The sequence below is a fragment of the Aspergillus lentulus genome (assembly GCF_001445615.1).
Source record: "Aspergillus lentulus DNA, contig: Alt17, strain: IFM 54703, whole genome shotgun sequence".
NCBI classification, from domain to species: Eukaryota; Fungi; Ascomycota; class Eurotiomycetes; order Eurotiales; family Aspergillaceae; genus Aspergillus; species Aspergillus lentulus.
In genome coordinates, this window is record NW_028322112.1 from 48,593 (window position 1) to 67,552 (window position 18,960).

The 18,960-nt window shown below is 48.7% G+C and overlaps 5 protein-coding genes across 5 annotated transcripts; all 5 read right to left on the bottom strand.

Annotated features, from left to right (window-relative positions):
* Nucleotides 1-938: 938 nt before the first annotated feature.
* On the bottom strand, nucleotides 939-4,505 carry ALT_9046 (uncharacterized protein; the record flags this gene model as incomplete). Its single annotated transcript, XM_089600525.1, has 6 exons — nucleotides 939-1,204; nucleotides 1,303-1,718; nucleotides 1,795-2,794; nucleotides 2,853-3,092; nucleotides 3,192-3,464; nucleotides 4,106-4,505. The coding sequence occupies 6 exons, from the start codon at nucleotides 4,503-4,505 to the stop codon at nucleotides 939-941; spliced, it is 2,595 nt and encodes an 864-aa protein (XP_089455022.1).
* Nucleotides 4,506-5,843: 1,338 nt separating this feature from the next.
* Nucleotides 5,844-6,296, bottom strand: ALT_9047 (griffithsin; the record flags this gene model as incomplete). The annotated part of the gene is made up of 1 exon (XM_033563438.2): nucleotides 5,844-6,296. One exon carries the CDS (start codon nucleotides 6,294-6,296, stop codon nucleotides 5,844-5,846), a length of 453 nt encoding a protein of 150 aa, XP_033419329.2.
* A 1,592-nt stretch (nucleotides 6,297-7,888) lies between these two features.
* Nucleotides 7,889-9,099, bottom strand: ALT_9048 (putative carboxylesterase 120; the record flags this gene model as incomplete). The annotated part of the gene is made up of 3 exons (XM_033563437.2): nucleotides 7,889-8,488; nucleotides 8,615-8,904; nucleotides 8,985-9,099. 3 exons carry the CDS (start codon nucleotides 9,097-9,099, stop codon nucleotides 7,889-7,891), a joined length of 1,005 nt encoding a protein of 334 aa, XP_033419328.2.
* A 908-nt stretch (nucleotides 9,100-10,007) lies between these two features.
* On the bottom strand, nucleotides 10,008-11,772 carry ALT_9049 (putative MFS transporter; the record flags this gene model as incomplete). The annotated part of the gene is made up of 6 exons (XM_033563436.2): nucleotides 10,008-10,593; nucleotides 10,652-11,117; nucleotides 11,173-11,214; nucleotides 11,263-11,515; nucleotides 11,574-11,648; nucleotides 11,716-11,772. The coding sequence occupies 6 exons, from the start codon at nucleotides 11,770-11,772 to the stop codon at nucleotides 10,008-10,010; spliced, it is 1,479 nt and encodes a 492-aa protein (XP_033419327.2).
* Nucleotides 11,773-13,449: 1,677 nt separating this feature from the next.
* On the bottom strand, nucleotides 13,450-17,462 carry ALT_9050 (uncharacterized protein; the record flags this gene model as incomplete). The annotated part of the gene is made up of 9 exons (XM_089600526.1): nucleotides 13,450-13,545; nucleotides 13,610-13,910; nucleotides 13,982-14,156; nucleotides 14,207-14,541; nucleotides 14,592-14,612; nucleotides 14,669-14,791; nucleotides 14,980-15,723; nucleotides 16,363-17,099; nucleotides 17,160-17,462. 9 exons carry the CDS (start codon nucleotides 17,460-17,462, stop codon nucleotides 13,450-13,452), a joined length of 2,835 nt encoding a protein of 944 aa, XP_089455023.1.
* Nucleotides 17,463-18,960: the final 1,498 nt, after the last annotated feature.

Below are 18,960 nucleotides of genomic sequence, written 5' to 3' on the forward strand. Positions count from 1 at the left end.
AGCCAATGTGCAAGGATACCCGTTAGTACACTTATGTCCGTGGTCACTGGCCTTACTAATCGTTGCTGTTTGTTTAGACTTCACGTTTTTCCTCATATCCTTTTAATAGTATTTGCTTTCAGAATTTACTAAAGTCAATACACCTAAAGAATACTTGCATATGTTGTAGCAGACGCCAGTCAATGCGCTTGCTGATACATCAATAAATGTCACGGCTGCCATCAGTTGCTTTCTCAGCCGATGACTGGTTGGTCATGTAACCTTTCTGTTTCTGTTTCTGTTTCTGTTTCCTTTCCCTTTCCCTTTCTTTTTCCGATACCTTATCGATGCCTACTCAGGTGGGACAAAAAAGGGCGAATTCGCAGTTGGAGCATCAAGGTCATGCTCACTGTGACAACGAGAACCGTCTTCAGTAGTCCGTAGTGGGGCGGGAACCCATAATGAAGACCAGCCAGGTACTCTACCTCCACACGTAATGCTCCTCAATCTCGTGCCCATCAGGGTTGCAATGCCGATTCCTAACAGTTGATTGCTACTGGTTCTGTCCCGGTCTGGTGCCGAGATCACCGAAAGAAAACTCCACTCGGCTGGTTCTGCGTCAGCTTCGTTGACTGACATCATCTCAGCCACGTTAGCCACGTTTCGTGTAGCAGCTAGGCACAAGCAAAACGCCATTGGCATGGAATATCCTTGCCTATATGCGAGCCACGCAATGACTCCCACATTCTAACCGTGGCACTGGACCATCCTCGCCCTAGCGGGTTAGGGTGGTCCAACTTCCAATGCAAAAAGATCGTCCCTTCGCCAGATAATTCAATGCGTGCATGTGTGGCGCCCCTCGGATAAGCGTATCGGCCACGCGTAGACATAACTAGAGGGGAATTATTGTTTCTCCAGAGGACGCCTTCAGACGAAATGAACCAACCAAGTCATCAATTCTATGTAGGCGCTGAGGCGACACTCTCGGCTTGCGCATAATTCCGCTGGCAAGTCTCAGCGTAAATATCAAGCCCATCTCCTATCACCTTCAAGAACAGCCACTGTTCGTCCCCTCGGATTAGACGAGCCCAGAGCTTCGCCACGGCGTAGCCAAGGTAAACACAGTCGGAGGGACTTGGGGGTCGCGACCACAGATCATCGTCTCCGGAGGTCCGTCCTTCTTCGACAATGTCGGTAATCCAGCTTACGAGGCGAGACTCGTGCTCTATTTTCAGACATATTAGCAGAAATATCAAGTGCAGTTTCTCCTTATTTTCGAAATTGAACTTCTGTTCTCACGAACAATAATGGAAAGTCACATACCGTCCAGCGGCCTCCGGGTCTGGCAATCGGCGATACAGAACAGCCACTTGCTGAGAAAGGTGGCAAATTCCAACCCGCAGATCGAGTGCTGCACGCTCCACACAAACGCATGGCTCTGCGCCACGAAATTCACGCCCAGTTTGACGGGGATGCTGAGCGCGTGTGTGGCATGCAGGATGGCGGGGAGGAGGTGGGGCCCGGCGGGGAGGCGAGGCATCTGTACTAGTCGGCTGGCTATCTCCTTTGCATCCCGCGATCGCAGGATTCGATACGAACCCAAATCGACACCAAGTCGCACATATGCAACGCCAAGCAGCGCAGTGGATGTGAAAGTGACGGGACCGTTGGGGTTGCGGGGATCCAGACTTGATTCTGGGGCTCGTTGCCAGAGACCGGTCCAGGCGTGAAGTGCGTTGCTGCGAGGGTGGGAGCAGAATTAACATGAGTTCAACAATGCTATTAAGCTGATGCTCCACCTAATGGAAAACTTACCGCATGATCTCCTTTTGTCCACTCATCAAGGTCTTGTTTACTTCATTGTATGGACTCAGTGACCGGTATGCAAGCAGGATCTGCTGAATAACGGCATGGAGAAGGATGTAGTTTGCCAGAGGGGATGGCACAGGATATGCATTCGGAAAGCCTGGCTCCTGCGGATGTCTCATGATGTGGCACAGAGCATCCTGAAATAGCATCTGCTCGCGAAAGCTGGGCCTGCTGCGGATACGAGCCCATTTCTGTTGGTTTGGAGCAATCCACTCCAGGCAGCTACATGGCAGACGAACGCGGACTTCATCGGTCAAGATCACTGGTGGAGTGCCGAACGCTAAAGACTGCAGGGTTAGGAGGGCAAAAGAGAACAATTTCACCCTTCGGTCAGTCTCTTGCTGAATCCATGCTCGCCAGTCCGTAGCATCAGCGTCCAGAGACGGTGCGGCCTCTTCCAGCTGACATTCCCTGACACATCTCGCCAGGAAGCTCTGGAGGTCGAAAGCTTCTCTCGCGACGTCTTCGTTTTTTTGCCATGTTGCAAATGCAATTAGTAGGAAGGCACAGCGTGCGTCGCGCATTGTTTCGCGGTAATGCGAAGTATGACGACCAATGGTAGCATCGTTCTGGTGCACAGGGCTGTTCAACATCCTTTCATTCTCCACGAGGTCTCTATCGCGCGTCCTATACTGAAGCACACCTTTGGCTGCATGGAATAGTAGCATTGCTTTTCGGTTCTCGTGCCGGAATTGAGCTCCGAGCGCGCACATAGCTAGGAGGATCTCCGGCTCGCAATCATCAATTCGGAAAGTTGGAATGTGTATCATCGGGTAATGAGGGTAGAACCCGTCGAAGAACCCATTCCCAAATCGTGACAGTGAATGACATGACGGTAGATTGTTAGCCGCCTCAGTAAAATGGGTCTGGGTCAGAGTTTGGAGCAGGCGTTCCCGATGTTGACTTGTGACGGTCAGGATAGGCAATGTCAAAACGCCAAACTCCGCTGCAATACATGGTTAGCGTGCGAAGGTCTGCTGCCATTGTACGTTGGAATATCTTACCAACGGCTTCTCGCTCGGTGGGTAACTTGCTCAACCTTTGATCATCACCCGAGGCATATCCCTCGAGTGGCTGTGTAGTGGATGGAGCTGACTGGGCATTGAAACTGGACTCTCCCGCAAATATCTGTGTGATGCAAGGCTCAGTTGGGAGATACCATTCGTTGTTTAGACTGATGTTGTTGCTGAACATCTCCAAATCTTCCAAAACCAGTAGATCCTGAGAGCTGAATGGCGGGATCCCTACATGAAGTCAGTACAGACCTGCCATAGCAGACGTGTTTCGTGCCATTCGTCGAGCATTATGTGAGACACCACGAATTTGAAGACGCCACAACATACCTTCGAGTTGGACATGGCTAAATTGGCTTGTCTGGCTCGTTGGCCCCGTCGGGATACTTGGCAGATCTGCCAGCTCCAGCAAAGACGGCTGAATACCCGGTTGAGAGTAATCAGCTCGCGAGTGGACATCGCAGGTGTCATGAGCTGCCGTGGGCGACGGGTCGTCCGTTGAAGAGGGGATTGGGGCATGGCCAACGCTTTGGTGGCGCTTTAGAAGGTCACGACGGCTGAATGAAGCACTACAAGCACATTTGTACGGCTTTTCATTTGTGTCTGGTGCAGAGTTTCTTTAGCTTCAACCATAAACGATTCGGTCCGTGATTGGCAACTAACGGATTCGAAGATGTCGTTGGAGATGTTCGTATCGCCGGAAGGAACGCTTGCAATAGGGACATACTCGGGGCTTCTTTCTGCCGGTCGGAGTGTCTTCGGGAGTCTGTGTTGCTGGAAATACATCCATTCTCACAGCCACTTTACTAGGACAGTAATGGGCAATGAAGGGATTGGTAGTGTGAGGGAAACAGGAGAATATGGAGGCGCAGAGTATGTGTGGAGGTGTGGAGGTGGTGGTGATCACGTAATCATCGTGAATGACATCAATAAAAAAGGCCTAGAGGAAGGCCTGTCTGTAGCATTTGTCATCATGCTCTACACTTTGGCCAAGTTTTGATACAAGTTTTATTTCAAGAAAATGTATCGAATGGTTGGAGTCATTGGTCATGTATATTCTGCACAGTCCTATAAATCGATAGTAATATCAAAGGATACAATCATAACCGCCACAATGAAAGGAAGAAGCAAGCTGAGAATCCTCCTGTTCACCAGTGTCTATTAGCATGCAACGTCGAATACAAGCCACTTGAATGTTCTTACCCGAATGAGTGCGTCACAGGTATGGAATGTCTAGGATTGACGATTGAACGCCTCGACCTCGATTTCGATCAACATCTCCGGAAAGGCGAGGCGAGGAACGGAAATGGCCGTCCAGACAGGCCGATGTGCAGGGATACGCTTCTTAAGCTTCTCGACAACGTAATCATAAGAACTTTCCATATCAACGTGGTAAGAGCGAACGAGATAGACATCTTCCCACCCTTTCAAGCCAGCAGCCTGGAGGACCCGATCGACATTCTCGAAAGCTAGGTCTATCTGTTTCTTAACATCGCTGTCATCGAGGTCCCCCGAATTAGTCCAACCGCCCTGTCCAGCGCATTTAACAATGTTCCCGGGAAGGAGAACGGCTTGAGAGTAATGGCAGAGGTCGCTGTGCTTCTGGCCGGCACCCGCTTCATTGACATAAGTTAAGGATGACATTCTTCGGAGATTGCGGACAGAAATTAGAATGAGAGGACTTGAGTGAGCTTTCTTACAATGGTTGTCTGCCTTGGGTTCCAAAGTGCTCTTTAAGTACCACCCTCCTTGTGGTGCTGGACCCACAGAATAAGCTTGCTTGTTTGGAGACAATGTAGAGTAATTTGGAGGTGTCTTGGCATCATGGAGGTGATCCCACTTGCAGGATATCCAAAGCTTGGCAGGGCTACAAGCCTAGCCTATCAACCATCGAAAACGATACGGTGATACCCTATACACAGAGATATTCATTACTTTCCTTTAAACTATTGATATGTGTAGTGGTTTGGTAGATGTAGCAAGACGTAGAATAGGATTATGATCATATGCATTCATGAGGCGCCCTGGTTCATGCATAATGTGTCCAAGAATATATTTTAGAGGCTGTCAGTCAGAAGGTTCAAGGTTGTGTGGCTTGTATTTGCTTCTTCAGATTCCATCTGATTAGTGATAGTACTATGAGCACATGCATTCTCTGGAAATATCTTGTCAAATTTCCAAATGCATTGTGCGCAGTTTATAAAGTGTCTCAAGAGTCACATCAAAGCTATGGGGCTGAGATTAGCCATTTAGGTCAAGGTCAGGTGGATTACTCCCCTTACAGAGCACTGTGTGTTGCTGTGGTTCTGTTGAGAAGAAGCAACAAACAGTAGTTCTAACTTTCTCACAGATAGATTAAGAGTAAATTGACGAATAATTTGTTTAGAAAAGTTTAGGTCCTGTAGAAGCTAAATAATGGTATTTGATTGTAGAGGTCTAGTTAAATAATTGAAGGAAAAAGGGGTAGGAGGGGAACAATCTAGTGAACGAAGAGGTTGAACAGACAATGCCTACTTACAACTTCTCCATGTGATGTTTCTTAAGCTGGTTAGTGGACCACAAAACACTCTGGAACTCCTAATAGAAAACATGAGGTGCAACCTAAGCTGCGATGTCAGTTGCAAACACCCTCTATTGGACTCCTTTCTAACAGATGTATTGCCTTGACCTGGCTTAACCTGGAGCAAAATATTATTATCAATGGCGTATTGATCAGGTTTTTGCATTTGCATGACAGTCTGGCAAAAACCTAGCACACCAGCAGATACCCGTACCATGGCATGTTGCATGGCACAAGCCACCAAACAAACTTATTTACTAGATCCAATAACATGACCAGCAAGCAGTTCGACATCTCCAAATTCCGGCACAACCAACAGTGAAAAACAGTCAAAGACAGCTGCTACATATGAGGAACAACTTAGTTATGCAGTCTGTCTATGATAGAAAATGGTACTGTCATGCTGAACTAGCGTAACCTTTTCAGTACTCGTTGAAAAATACCTCGATGCTATCCACAACTGCGCCATCCTTGCCTTCAGCTCCAATCCACTCTCCATTTCCAAGTTGCTCTCCTTCAATCCTGTTCAGTTTACCTCCTTTTCCACCAACCTCATAGTGGCGGGACCTGTTTGTGTCGAACTCAATTGCGTCGACATAGCCTTCATTGTCCCCCGCGCGGATGGTCATGGAAGTTATCTTTTCATTATCTTCGAACTCAAATGGTCTGTAGATATTGTCGTTCTTTTCGCCAACAAGCGGGCCTGTATAGCCATCATCCCAGGTGAATTGGAATCCATTGACGACATCAAAGCCAGCATAGCTGCGTCCCCAGGCGTCAATTCTCTTGATTTTGTGGTGGCCATGTTCGGCGTCGTAGTAGCTGCCTCCATTACCACCGTATGGGCCGTCTTCAACACGTTGCGTAGTAGGCATGATGTTATGCAGATGCTCAGCAATACTGGGGAGAAAATGCTTGTTTGTTTGTGAGGTTGGAGATTGCCTCAAAAGATAACAAGATCATAAATTTAAGAGACAAGAGTGGTGCTGCTATAGACAGGTAGTCTTGTTCTATTATATAGGTGCTAGCTGGATTGAATCAGTTTCTTGGGTTCAACATTGTCTACACATCATACTCTAGCGTACTGGCGTCATGATGATTTACTCAACGTGGTCACCAGCACAAATAAAAGTGAAGTCCAGTTCATGATATAGACGGATTTAGAAACAATCAAGTCTATCCAAGTCTAGACCTCTCAGAGATGCTTTGTTTCCACAAGCATTGTTGGTCTTGACCGAATTTGTATGGGCTAGACCGCTAGAGGCAAAGATAGAGCCTTCCTACAGTAAACTCCATGCTAAGCAACCTCAGAATGCAAGAACGAAGGAACAATATAGGACTATCCAATGCCGTTTGCGGATATCTACTAGCCAGACAGGCGTTTCCGGAAATACTCTCGTTAATACAATTAAAGCATCTTTTTGACATCATCCACTAGCCATGGGTTCCATGGGTTAGGGTTCAGAATACAAAAGTGTCCAGAGAGCTCCTGGTATTTTCCAGCTCCGCCTACCATGGAAACTATTATTTCTTGAATTATATTGTTAACTTAACTATCTATGAATTCTTGGTACATTTTCCGCGATAAACTTTCAAGTGAGCCTACCCTGAAATGTTACATCTAGGTCCGATATCCCAATCAGAGCGAACCATTGTTATGTTTGCAGTTACTGAGTCGCCTTCGGAGTATTGCTGCCACAGAAGAATAACCCAGGGAAGTCCTTCAAGTGATTGTTCTTGGTTATAGTATCCTTTGGTGTAAGAATCACTGTTTTGTTTTTCCGCATCTGGTAGTTAAGGTTCCGGCAACTTCCTGATGGTGCAACCACCTAGCCAACAATGCATCCCTCTTTGATGAGCTCTTTGCTTTCCAGGTTATTTTTCCTTTTGAACTATTCCACTCCCTGGCTCATGCTGAAGAAGATATATTGTGGGGAAAAAAATACATATCTGACAATCTTGATTTTGGTGCTCTCGGGCCTGTTTACAGGCTTGTGCCATTATATTTTCCCATTACGGAATATATAGAGATAACTAATTGTGAAATTTTCCATTGTGACTTTTTGGACAGCTGCGCCAGGAAGAATTGTACTTCCTGAGGAGCAAGCCTGATGAGAAAAAACAGGATGGATATGTCATGCTGCTATTGTGGAAACGACTAATCCAGCTAAGTCTTATTATAGAGAATGGGGCTAGTCTAGTACTAGCGATTGCTAGGCTGAGCAGGAAGTAGCAGGGGAGGAGATGATATTAAGCGGAGTAGTAAAATATTAGGCAGAGGAGGCTGTGTTCAGGAGGTGATTAAAGTGACAGTTCACTCAATGATTTGAATGGGAAGATGAGAGGATAGGACTGGAATGAGAAAATGTGAGTATGAGTAGTGTTTTGTACTCTGTGCAATCGTGCTAGTCAAAAAGGGAGGGGACCTGGACATGGGATAATACCCCCATCCAGTAACATATGCAAATCAATACACATCTATTGTCCCCTTCCCAATAACCTCCTCGAGGAAATCAAACCCTTTCCTCTGCAACCACCAAGTCTGTGACCCAACCTTCATCGTCGCTGCAAATGTATGTTCCTCCCCAGGAATCTCGGTCATCCCACACTTCACACCTGCCTCTTCCAGCCTCTTAAAATACTCGCGGCTCAAATCAATAGGCACCAGCGTATCCGCCGTGCCGTGCACAATATACGTCGGTGGAGAATTACCCGAAACATTCTGCGCTGGGTCAACCAGCCTGTACTCCGGATCACTGCTTTGACCCTCAGGGTATATTGCGGAAAGTACAGTTCCGGCCGCGATCTGGGTAAATGCGAATGCGTCGCGTGGTTGAGAGAAATTGGGACCCTTGGATGCGCCGGACTCGATTTGACCTTCTAGCGAGACGGAGCTCTCTGTCGGCACGGGTTTTTCGGCGTAGACTTTATTGATGAAATCGGTTGACAGATTGGGGGGCAATTTAGCTCGGACGTGGGGGAGTGGTTTGGACCAGAGTGGATCGTTGAAATTGACTGCGCCGTAGAGAGAGAGGAGTGCTTTTGGTGGTTTTGGGGTGTTGAAGCCCTGTTTAAGTTAGCTTGCTTCTTTTCTTCTCACCCAATATACCTTTAGAATGCGTTGAACACATCGAATGGACAGCATATCCATTCACAGATACTCTGCGTATTACGGAAGTTGAAAGAAACATACCAAGGTCAACGCCAGATGCCCTCCTGAAGACGTCCCAAACGCAGCAATGTTCTCCAAGTCCGCACGGTACGGCCCATGCTCTGCCAAAAAGGTGTCTAGGTGCCCGGCATGTATCCACGCCAGCAAATCCCGGATATCCTGCATCGGGCCCTCCAGCAGGTTTACACCCGGACACAACCGGTGATTCGGAACGAGCACAATCCAGCCCCGGTCGAGGCAGTCGTTGATCTGAGGTATAGACACCATGCGCGAGTGGCCGAGCATGAAGGCGCCGCCGTGGATGTTAATTACTTACCAATCAGCATCCCTTCAAACATATTTTACAACTGGAATATGACCCTAAACTCAACTGGTATTGAACGGTACTCACCGACAGGACAAATCTGCGGAGTTGCGGAACCCGACAGGGGAAGATAGATGTCCGTTGTGATCTTGCTGCCGTGGGCCTCTTTGTAGACGGTCCTTAAAGGTTTTCCGACACCCATGGTCGTTGTAGTATTGGTCCGATTTATGAGCTACGGGTATCACTGGCAGGTTAACGGGTAACGGTTGAGGAGGGGCAGTTTTATAGCTGTCAGCCAAGCTCCAGACTAAGTAGTCCGGGAATTCCGGGCGGGGCGGTCGGAGACGGACGGATTGCGGGAGGGCTAGTTGTGTTTATGAATTACAAACTGAGAAAGCATGCTGCGATGTCCTCTTGAGGTTTCACGGCCCTATCATGAACGGTAACATGGGGCTTCGGACATCCGCTATTAGAACTACATTGCCGGCCAAGGGACATGCGGACGCCAAATGGGGGCGGCGACTACGGGCAGACCCTGAGGCCATTGATTCTCGCAGTGGAGGAGATTAATGGCGAGGATTAGATAGGAGAAATCGGCCTTGTAATTCTGTTTCTGTGATGACCGTGTTATTTATTCCTTGCTGTTCTTGTGTATACTAGAATAGCCGATGTGTGTTCGGTGACATGTTCATGATTGATGATTTCAATAGCATAATTGTACATACCGATGAGCGGAGCATGTCGATTACTTCGTGGAACCTGCGTCAAGCAAGGTTTCTAGTGAATGCTGTGCTGGCTTGCGTCGCAAACATTAATGGTAGTAATTCCTATCATCCTAAGTCCACTATCCCTGCCGAGACCCTCCACATAAACCGCCACAAAGAGACTAATCTCTCGTGGCGGTTGTCTGACCATCTTCTTGGGATGCCATATTTTCTCTTCTTTCAATGGTACTGCACCATCCGGAGACGCGGCAGAGTCTTCTCAGTATCACTTTAGGGTATAGGAAATACTATATTAGCCGGGGAACGAAGGTTGAAGTATGAAGTAAAATCTTCGATTGCGCAAACGAGGGAATATCATAGGCATACGCATTCCATAGCTAACCCATTACACAAACTTCTGTGTTCTGGTCCGAATCCAAGGACCGGCATAGTACAAGGGAAGCGCCAACGCAATCACCGCCCACTGGATACCCGCAAACTCGTAGAACATCTTGTCGACGCCCTCACGCGCCATCCAGGAGAACGATCCCTTGGCCAGCCCAAAGGCGACCACGTTCTTGGACGCGTTGACCAGAACCAGCGCCTCGCCGCTCGTGGACGGGTACGAGTCCACCACATACGAGAGCATGACCGAGGGGACGAGCGTCAGGGACGCGGCGGATAGAGCTGCACCTGCGGCGGGACCGATGTAGTGTCGCTGGTGGGCGACAGAGTAGCCGAATATGATTAGGCCGATGGGGCAGAGGAGAAAGGGAACGAGGAGGGCTGGGAAGCGGTGCTCCGGTTTGTGGATGTTATTGTTGCGGCGGCGCAGCCATTGCGAGAGGTAATCGGTGAGAGGGCCGGCGATAGGGAAGGCAATGACGGTGCCGATAAAGCTGCTAAGGGTGAAAAGACCGAGATCGGCCGACGTGAAGAGGTAGGGAGGCGGCGAGAGAAGGGATGGGCAGAGAGTTGAGATGGAGACAGTCCTAATATCGTCAGTACACGGTGATTCCAACTTTTTGGTATGGAAACTGAATGGCTTACCCTCCGAGAATGACACCATACATGATTGAGGCGAGCAAGACTCCGGGTATCATGATCATCGGTAGCGGCAGGGCAAAGGCATAGCCCAAGAATTTCAGAACTCCCTCTTTACGGGCCTCCTGTGAGATACCGACCCTGAACAGTCCCTTCCAGTAGGCCAAATAACTAAATGAATCACTGCTCGCCCGCGAAGATACCGTTGCAATGTGTCGGTGAGAGACCTTCTCCAAATCCTCCTGAGGCTCGGGCTCAGTCGCAGTCTCGGTCTCATAAAGGGTTTCCGGCAACAGGAAAAAGGTCGTCACGAAGTTAACGGCGGCAAGGATCAAACACATGTAGAAGAACCAGCGCCAGCCTTTCGATGCAATCAGGTAGCCGGCAATCACGGGCCCAATCTGCGATCCGCCCGAGAGAAAGAAAGCGTAGGTAGCCATCGCACTGGCATAGTTGCGTTCGTAGAATAGGTCTGTTAGGGCACGTTAGACGATGCTCGATCTAGAATCATACTTATGCAGATGTACCTGCGAAGATACTGGGTCCCAAGGACTCGATCGAACCATATCCTAATACAATCAGCGGACGCGTGATCATCAAGACCCAACAAGACATACCGAAACTAGCAAGAACACGTGCTCCCATGAGGCTATTGTAATTTTTGGCGACACATGTCCAGATAATACCGGTCAAAAACATCGCCATGGATATGAGGACAATAGGACGCTTGCCAAAACACAGCGCCAGAGGCATCCAGAAAATGTTTGCTAAGCCCATGGCCAGCACGGAGTAGCTAATTAGGTCAGACAGTTGTGCAAAGGGAAGGTGAAGATCCTCTGCCAAGCTCTCGAAACCAGTGGCTATCCCAGACTGTACCGATATCGTCAGTGCTTGGTTGTCGAGGAAGACTCGAGTCGTCTTTACGTACCGAGTACATATTGCCCATAAAGACAAACACGTTGACAGTGAGCAGGGCGGAATATCTCACCCGCCGAGGGAAGATCTGTTGAATTCAGTCATCGTCATGGCCCTCACAGGATAAGCAAATGGCGGCTAGAGCGATCGCATACCCTGGGATCGATCTTTGATTCCGCCATGGTGTTGTTCACTGGGCGGCCGGAGTCCATCAAACTGACAAGGATGTATGTTGTGATGTGAGTGAGAAGTTGTAGTCCTGCGGCAGCCGGACACCGTAGACTGAGAATGCAGCCCAAGGGAGAGCACAAACATATATCTCGTCCTTTCGGCAACAGCCTGCTTCTCGGCTATGCTGTTCCTGACCACTGCAAGCTTCAATAATGCACCCAACTTGTCTTCAGCAATGTGTTCCCCGTGGGGTATTGGTCATCTGTGGACGACACAATGGAGCTAGATGCGCCACCTTGCATCTCGACAAGGGTATGTCTCGACAAGCCAGTCATATCCGTTGCTTGCTGAAAGAACCGGATATACCGTGCACGCAGAAGCGTGTCGGGTCCACTTCGGGTCCACATTCGGACCTTTTGATTCGTGTGACTCGATGAGTGGTTCTCATTAGATTCCCAAACCATGACAGGCACCTGTGCCAGAAACTGATGTAGCCCCGAGACAGAAGACTTGACACAGTTGTTGTAGCGATTGGCTTGACTCGGATTTTGTACAACACGAAAAACCCTGCATGGTTGACGCGTTTAGATTCTTAAACCGTGGAACTGATCCAGGATCTCCAGCTGTCCTTTACCATGCAATTGTGCCGAGGGACAGGAGATTCCGGACCATATGACAGGTCTCGGTATTTCCGAGCAGCCCATAATGCCATGCAATCATCTACTACCTTACAGAGGAACGCCCCGGCAATTTGGCCACCAGCTGGGCGGCTGATGGTGACGCTTAGTGGGCTACTTGATGGAACTGTACAGTATTAAAGTATTACGAGAGCTGCTTCTTTCGTAGGTCACTTCCTCTTCGCGGTTGTTATGTCTCTTCCCACCAGTTCAGCAATATCTTTTGAACTCAAACAAGTGGTGAGACTCTCTTAAGAGGATCATCTCTGCATTGCCATTGCCATGCTGGCCTCAGTGGTCTGGTTGCAGCAGTGTCATACACACTTACCAGTCATACAGTAGAATTAGTTGTGATACTCACTCAGCAGAGCACTGATACCTGCCATCATATCCTCCCTTACCTCACTCACATAGGGCACTAACTTATCTCTCAAAGATGGTGCAGTTCTAGGTTAGCCACTTAGCCACAGAGCACATAATACCCATCTACCCTGGATTCTCCACCTATATCTGAGCTTACAGAATCCGACAGCAAAGCCATCATTAAGGAGACTTCTAAGCAACTTAGTCTGTAAACTCAATCCTCCTACTATAACAGTATTGATATTCCTATTAGGGACATGGCTCCACAAGCCAGATGACAAACAGCAAGAAACGAGGGATGAGATCTCCCTGTCTTAACTTAGGAAATCAACGGCGCCTTTTCTAGTATGTGGTGAGTATCTATCCTTTCTTTTTATACTTCTGGCAGGACAACCAGCTGCCTACACATACAGAACATGCGCATAGGTCCAGCCTTGGTTATATGGGCTACGATACGACCAGAGATGGTGAGAATGCAGTTAAGTAGCACCCTGGATTGTTCTCCAAGACGTCTGCAAATACGTAGTTCTTTCTCTTTCTGGCAGAGCTAAATAACTTGTATCAGATACTCACATTATACTATTACTTTCATGATAGTCCCTTACGAGTGAATATGTGTATTATGAACAACAGCTAATCATATATACAGCCGTCCCCATCCAGCAGCAGCGCACAGTATCAGCTATCCAACATCGGAAGCCCACCCAAATCATCAAACAACCTCGTAATCCCTTCAAACGAGTAGTCGGGTAATCCAAAGCCGTATGCCCACTCCTATTTGATGATTAGTATCCAACAAAAGTCAAGCCTATCAAGATCCTCCCAGGTCCCAACATACCGGGATATCAAAGCCAGGCGGCTGCTCCTGTTGATGCATTGCATGAGCGTGGATACTGGCATCATCGCCATCGTCACTGGCAGGAGCGGGCCGAGGTTCCGAGCTGCGGAAGTCCTTCAGGTAGTTCTTGATGATCTCGACGGACTTTTTCGCGACGACGGACTCGTCCATCGCTTCTAAAATCTCGACCGCCATGTCGACAGACCGTAATAGCGGGATTGTCTCGGCACACATTCCCAGCTCGGACATGGGGAGGAGAAGGGTCAATGTCGCGAACATGACGTAGGTTGTGTTGTACCACCTGTTACAATATGCACGTTAGATCTCCATCCTTTGCCGGGGTTGGTTCTGGTGGTGGGGGATGAAGGGTACCAGCAGCGGAAGAACGTGTGGATGCGGAAGACGTCGTATATGACCTCGATTGTCTTCGTGGCTGCATCCAGGCACTTTGCGATGGTTTCGTCTGGCTCCGTGGGGGTGTGTCGCAGTTTGCGAGTGAAGTAGCTCAAAAAAGGGCGAAACAGCAGCATCTTCACGTTATAGTATCCTTTTCAAACTCAGCGGCTCCATCGGTTGACTATAGATCCTGGCACTTACGGATCTGCAGAACCAAGCGCTGTCTGCGAGCCCATTTAGGGTCTTTCAATGCGCCGCTCGATGGCTGGTGCCCCAGGGTATCTGGTTTAATCCGGTCCGGCAGCTGGGCCATCCATTTGTGAAGGTCTGCCTCGATATCTAAAGCGGCCTGCAGTTTTTCCTGCAAAGTGATGCGCGAGTGGTAGATTCGGACGGATACGCGCCGGATAATCTGAGCGAAGTCCACCATCCAGGGTATAATGGCGTATTCGGAGTCATCGCGCTCTGGGAGGCCGCGGTTGTGATATTCGTCCATACCTAGGGTGTCGGGACGTCCGATAGAGAAACTGATCTCACTGGAATATCATCAATATGTGGTCTGGCGTCAGACACATAGTGGACTTACATTTCGAGAGAGAATATGCCCCTACCAAAAAAAGGGGCTGAGTACCATGATCGTGAAGTATGCTTGCTTGTACTCACCACCAAGTCTTCGAGATCCAGCCCGAACGTTGTTCGTCTTTTGGATTGCGTACATGTCGGTTGAAACCAACAGCCAAGCAAGTACGTACAGCGAGGCCCAAATACATATAAGCCACTCGTGTTCTAATCAGCAGTTGTTCACCTAGCAGGCTGGATGGCACTCACAGTTAGGATTTAGCTCGTTTTGGCATATTTTTGCCTTGGATCATGTTAGCCCGACATATATCATAATTGGCAAGCTGCATTTTACCATCAAGTATAAACACTGGACTGTGTCCAGATTATTAGAAAAGTGCAGGTGATTCAGATACATCCGCCCTTCATTGAACAACTTTCGGCTCCATTCGAACCGCCCCAGTCCCCCTAGCGTCTTCTCATCCCAAACACGGACCAAAGCTCCAAACGAGAGTACACTGAGGTACAAAGCCACAAAACTCGGCTCCGGCTCCCGAGTCCTATTGAACCATAGATCACGCGCCCGGGAATAGAAATCCTCCTTGTCGATCAACGGATGAATGAAATGGATATTCTCAAAGTACCCATTGATGAACGCGTGCGCATGCTCAAAGTAGTAGTTATGGTCCTGTAGTGGCGCCAACTGCGCAGAACCAACTGTGCAAGAAGGCGAGAAACTGGAATTATGCAGCGTCGAGATCAGCGAAAACCCCGCCTGTGGGGCGCGAGAATCCCATTGTTTTTCGGCGCAGTCTTTCTCCCTGGTCGTTTGAAGATGTCCTATCAGTGCTGCCGATGAGGAACTGCCGTGAAACTCGATCCCGTTCGTGTGATGATTCAGCTCGCTGATTTCGTGTTCGACAGTGTCGCATGCTTCCTCCTGCGGGTCATAGGGCGACGGTAAAGCCTCCCTTGGAGTAGTTCCATTCGGCGGCATAGACAATGGTGTAGCATCGATGCTTGCCCGGGGAGCTGGTCCGGGTCTCGAGCGCGTCACAACTGTTGGCGGTTGATGAGCATGGTGGGAGATGAGTTTCGACTCCGCCACGCGCAGCTTTGCAGTTAGCTCTTCGACTTTCGTTTCTAGTTCGATTACATAGCTAATAGAGTCAACAGAGCCATTATCAATCTAGAACGAACGAACTATTGGAAAAATACCTGGCTGACTGGCCGCTTTCGCGCTGCCGGTAATTCCTCTGATACACGCAATCGAGATGGTTTTCTGCACATGGTTAATCCACTTATCCTATTGAAGCCAGTATACGTAACAAGTTTACTCTTGCAATGAGTGCAGGGATACAATTCATCGCATTTATATTTCTTCAGGCGACACCTGTCACATGCCTGCGCGGCACGTTGTCGCTTCGGACGCTGTGGGGGAGTTGCAGAGGATCGTTGAGGCTGATGCTGCATCATCCACGCATATTTGTATCGTTCAATTAGATGATTATATTTCGAATACGCTGTCAAGCGTGGCTGTAGATAGATGGACGTTCGATAAGGGGCCGCGATCTCTCTGTTCGGCAAGAAAATGCGCCGGATATCCCGACGAAGGCTACGAAGCCGGGATGAATTGCCGGTGGTCGCATGATGGATCTCCCCGTGGGGATTCCCCGCTTCTCCGCTACTCCGCTTTTATGCTTTGCACAAATGAAGGCCCCAGTTATTTCCTGATGAGTATGCCATCTGTATATTCTTGCCTATGTACATAATGAGAAACTACGTAATCATATGATCACAGTTCAATTTCCACATCGAGATCTGTAGCCACAGCCTGCACTTGACTATAGTTCCATTCGGGCTCCTTGTCAGGCAGGATAGACCCCTCGAACGGCTTTCCGAGCCGGTGCACCAGCGACTCAATGCCATCACCATCAGCGAACGAATACACCCGGACATATTTGCTGTCGAATCGCAGAGAAAACGGCTGACCAGCGGGAACCACCACTGTCTCTCCCTCACGGAACACCGTGTCAGTTGAACCCTTGAGACATACGGTCAAAGTCCCTTCCAGCACACAGAAACAGTGATCTACCGACTTGAAGGTCATGCGCTTAGAAAACAGACCCTCACTGTATACCTTGGACGACTCAATGCTCGAAATCGCGCAGACGCCATTGCTTTGTTTCGTGGTGATGAAGGGTCTGGACATCACACCCCCCAGCATCCATTTTGGGCCCGTGTTAGAGCGCAGATAGTATGGCTCGTGACCATCTGGAATTTTCTCATCATCCTGAGTAAATTCACCCACCTCGGGAGGTTCGTAGTCGGGTTGGAAGACGACGTCAAACTTGTCTTTTGCGACCATGACTTTGGGGATGAGAATGGACTTTAGGTCACGGTTGTCGTCCTCGGGCACAAGGATTCCCTCGTAGGGTTCCGAGATATACCGGAAGAAATCTACCCAGTCGCCGGGGGTGATCAGACCGTAGATCTCGGTATGTGGTCCAAGCATCTCGGGATTGTGAATTACTTTCTGTAAGGAGCTTTGTCAGTTTAAGCACTAGCGAAACGGAGAAACAAGATATCTACTCACAGGAGGCACGTACGCGAAATCGCCTGGTCCCATGATCCGACACTTATCCCCGTTCCACAGTTTCAGGAATCCTTTCGTTACAAGGAACACGTCGTGCGCGTGGTTATGATAGTGGAATCCCGGGGCATCGGATAGTACAGCGCCACTCTGGAAAACCGCCATCAAGCCATTCGTCTGCTTGGCCGATGCAAGAATGCGAAAGGTTCCCTTGCTACCGGGGATAGTAATGCGTTCGCCTTCCAATTGAGGTATGGCGTAGGGAACCCTCGACTGGGGCGCTTGATTTGTGAAGGCGAGAGACATGGTGGGAGGTGAGTCGAACAAGATGTTTCGCCGTATTCGCGTGAAGAAAAGAGGAAGACGGATCGGTGCAAATGCATACACAGAACGGACGAACAAGAGCTTTTATCCTCAAGGTAAAAGCGCACGAAGCGCGAATGGTATAAACACTTTAGCGGACCCAATGTGAGGATGGACAAGCTTCGAGGGACCATTAGAACATATTCGGTAATTGTTCTGCCGACCCCGGATAACCCGTCGGTGCAGAGGTCGGGATATCCGAAATGGTGGGTCGTGCAATTTTCGGATGGGAAACAGTAATTACGGGGGAAAAATTGTGGTTTTGTAGCCATATAAGGATTTGCAGTAGTATTGTCAATCGATAGATCATGGTAGATTTACGGAATCTAAGCACAAACGACCTTGGAGACGATTCAATATTGTCTGATTTGTACTAGGTTACCTTGGTTCTTGCAATGCCATGGGACCACAAGGAATCCGTGAGTAGCCCTCGTCATGGAACCGCCCCATGGTTGAAGGACGGTGAGAACCACTCACTTCAACAATTACGGAGCCAAACACCCAGACCTTTGAGGGTAGGAGGTATACTCGTAATGAACTAGGTGCTACCTAGAGTCCACAGAGTCTCCCGAAAGGAGCTCCCTAGACGTTGAAATAGCAGAACATTAATTGATCCATTATGCCAGTCACTAATAACCCCAGCTCCGGCCAACATTTGCTTGATACTCGTTATGGTGCTACAGGTGCGGGTAGCGATGTGTCTGAACCCCTAGCTAGTTTGGCGTGAGACTACGAAAGCTGTCAGTAGCTTCTCCTGTCGTCTTATGCTATGTTCATCAGTCTCTTATCATTAGGTACTGATCTTTTCATCCATTTCTACTTCTCACTCCATTTGTGCATGGTTGTTCAGGGGATTACATCTACTACCCCTTTGTTGGCCACCTCTGAATTGGTCGCCATATTCTATAGCGCCCTTGTACTAAGCTGATAATACAAAACCAGGAGTATTGAATTCCCTCATTATACGGAGGAGAGAAAGGCGAAAGTTCGATCCAAGCCTCTACGCCCATCATGGCCGGAGTTTCTAGCAATAGTGGGAGCAAGTATTCTATCATGTGAAGGTCGCGACGCCGTCCTTATTGGGCATAGGCGCGCGCTATAACATTAGTATGTCTTCCTACAGTGTGGATTTCAGTCCACGTTGGCGACGCCGTCATTGGGTTCTATAGTCATGATCAAATGTCACGTTCCAGATCAGGATCACTAACCGATCTTTCATGTTGGCTAGTGAGACGTCCTCTCTTCACAGCAGTATTCGTGACTATCACTATGAGAATGGACGGCGATATATGCAATACAGAGTCGAGAACACGAAACATTCTGGAAATCGGATGCCACAGATCATCTGATTTAGGGTAAGTGCCGCTGAAATGCGCTGGATTTGTAAAACAACACTTTCCTAAATAGATGCAGCTTAGGCGAAGGCAACTCGTATTCGAAA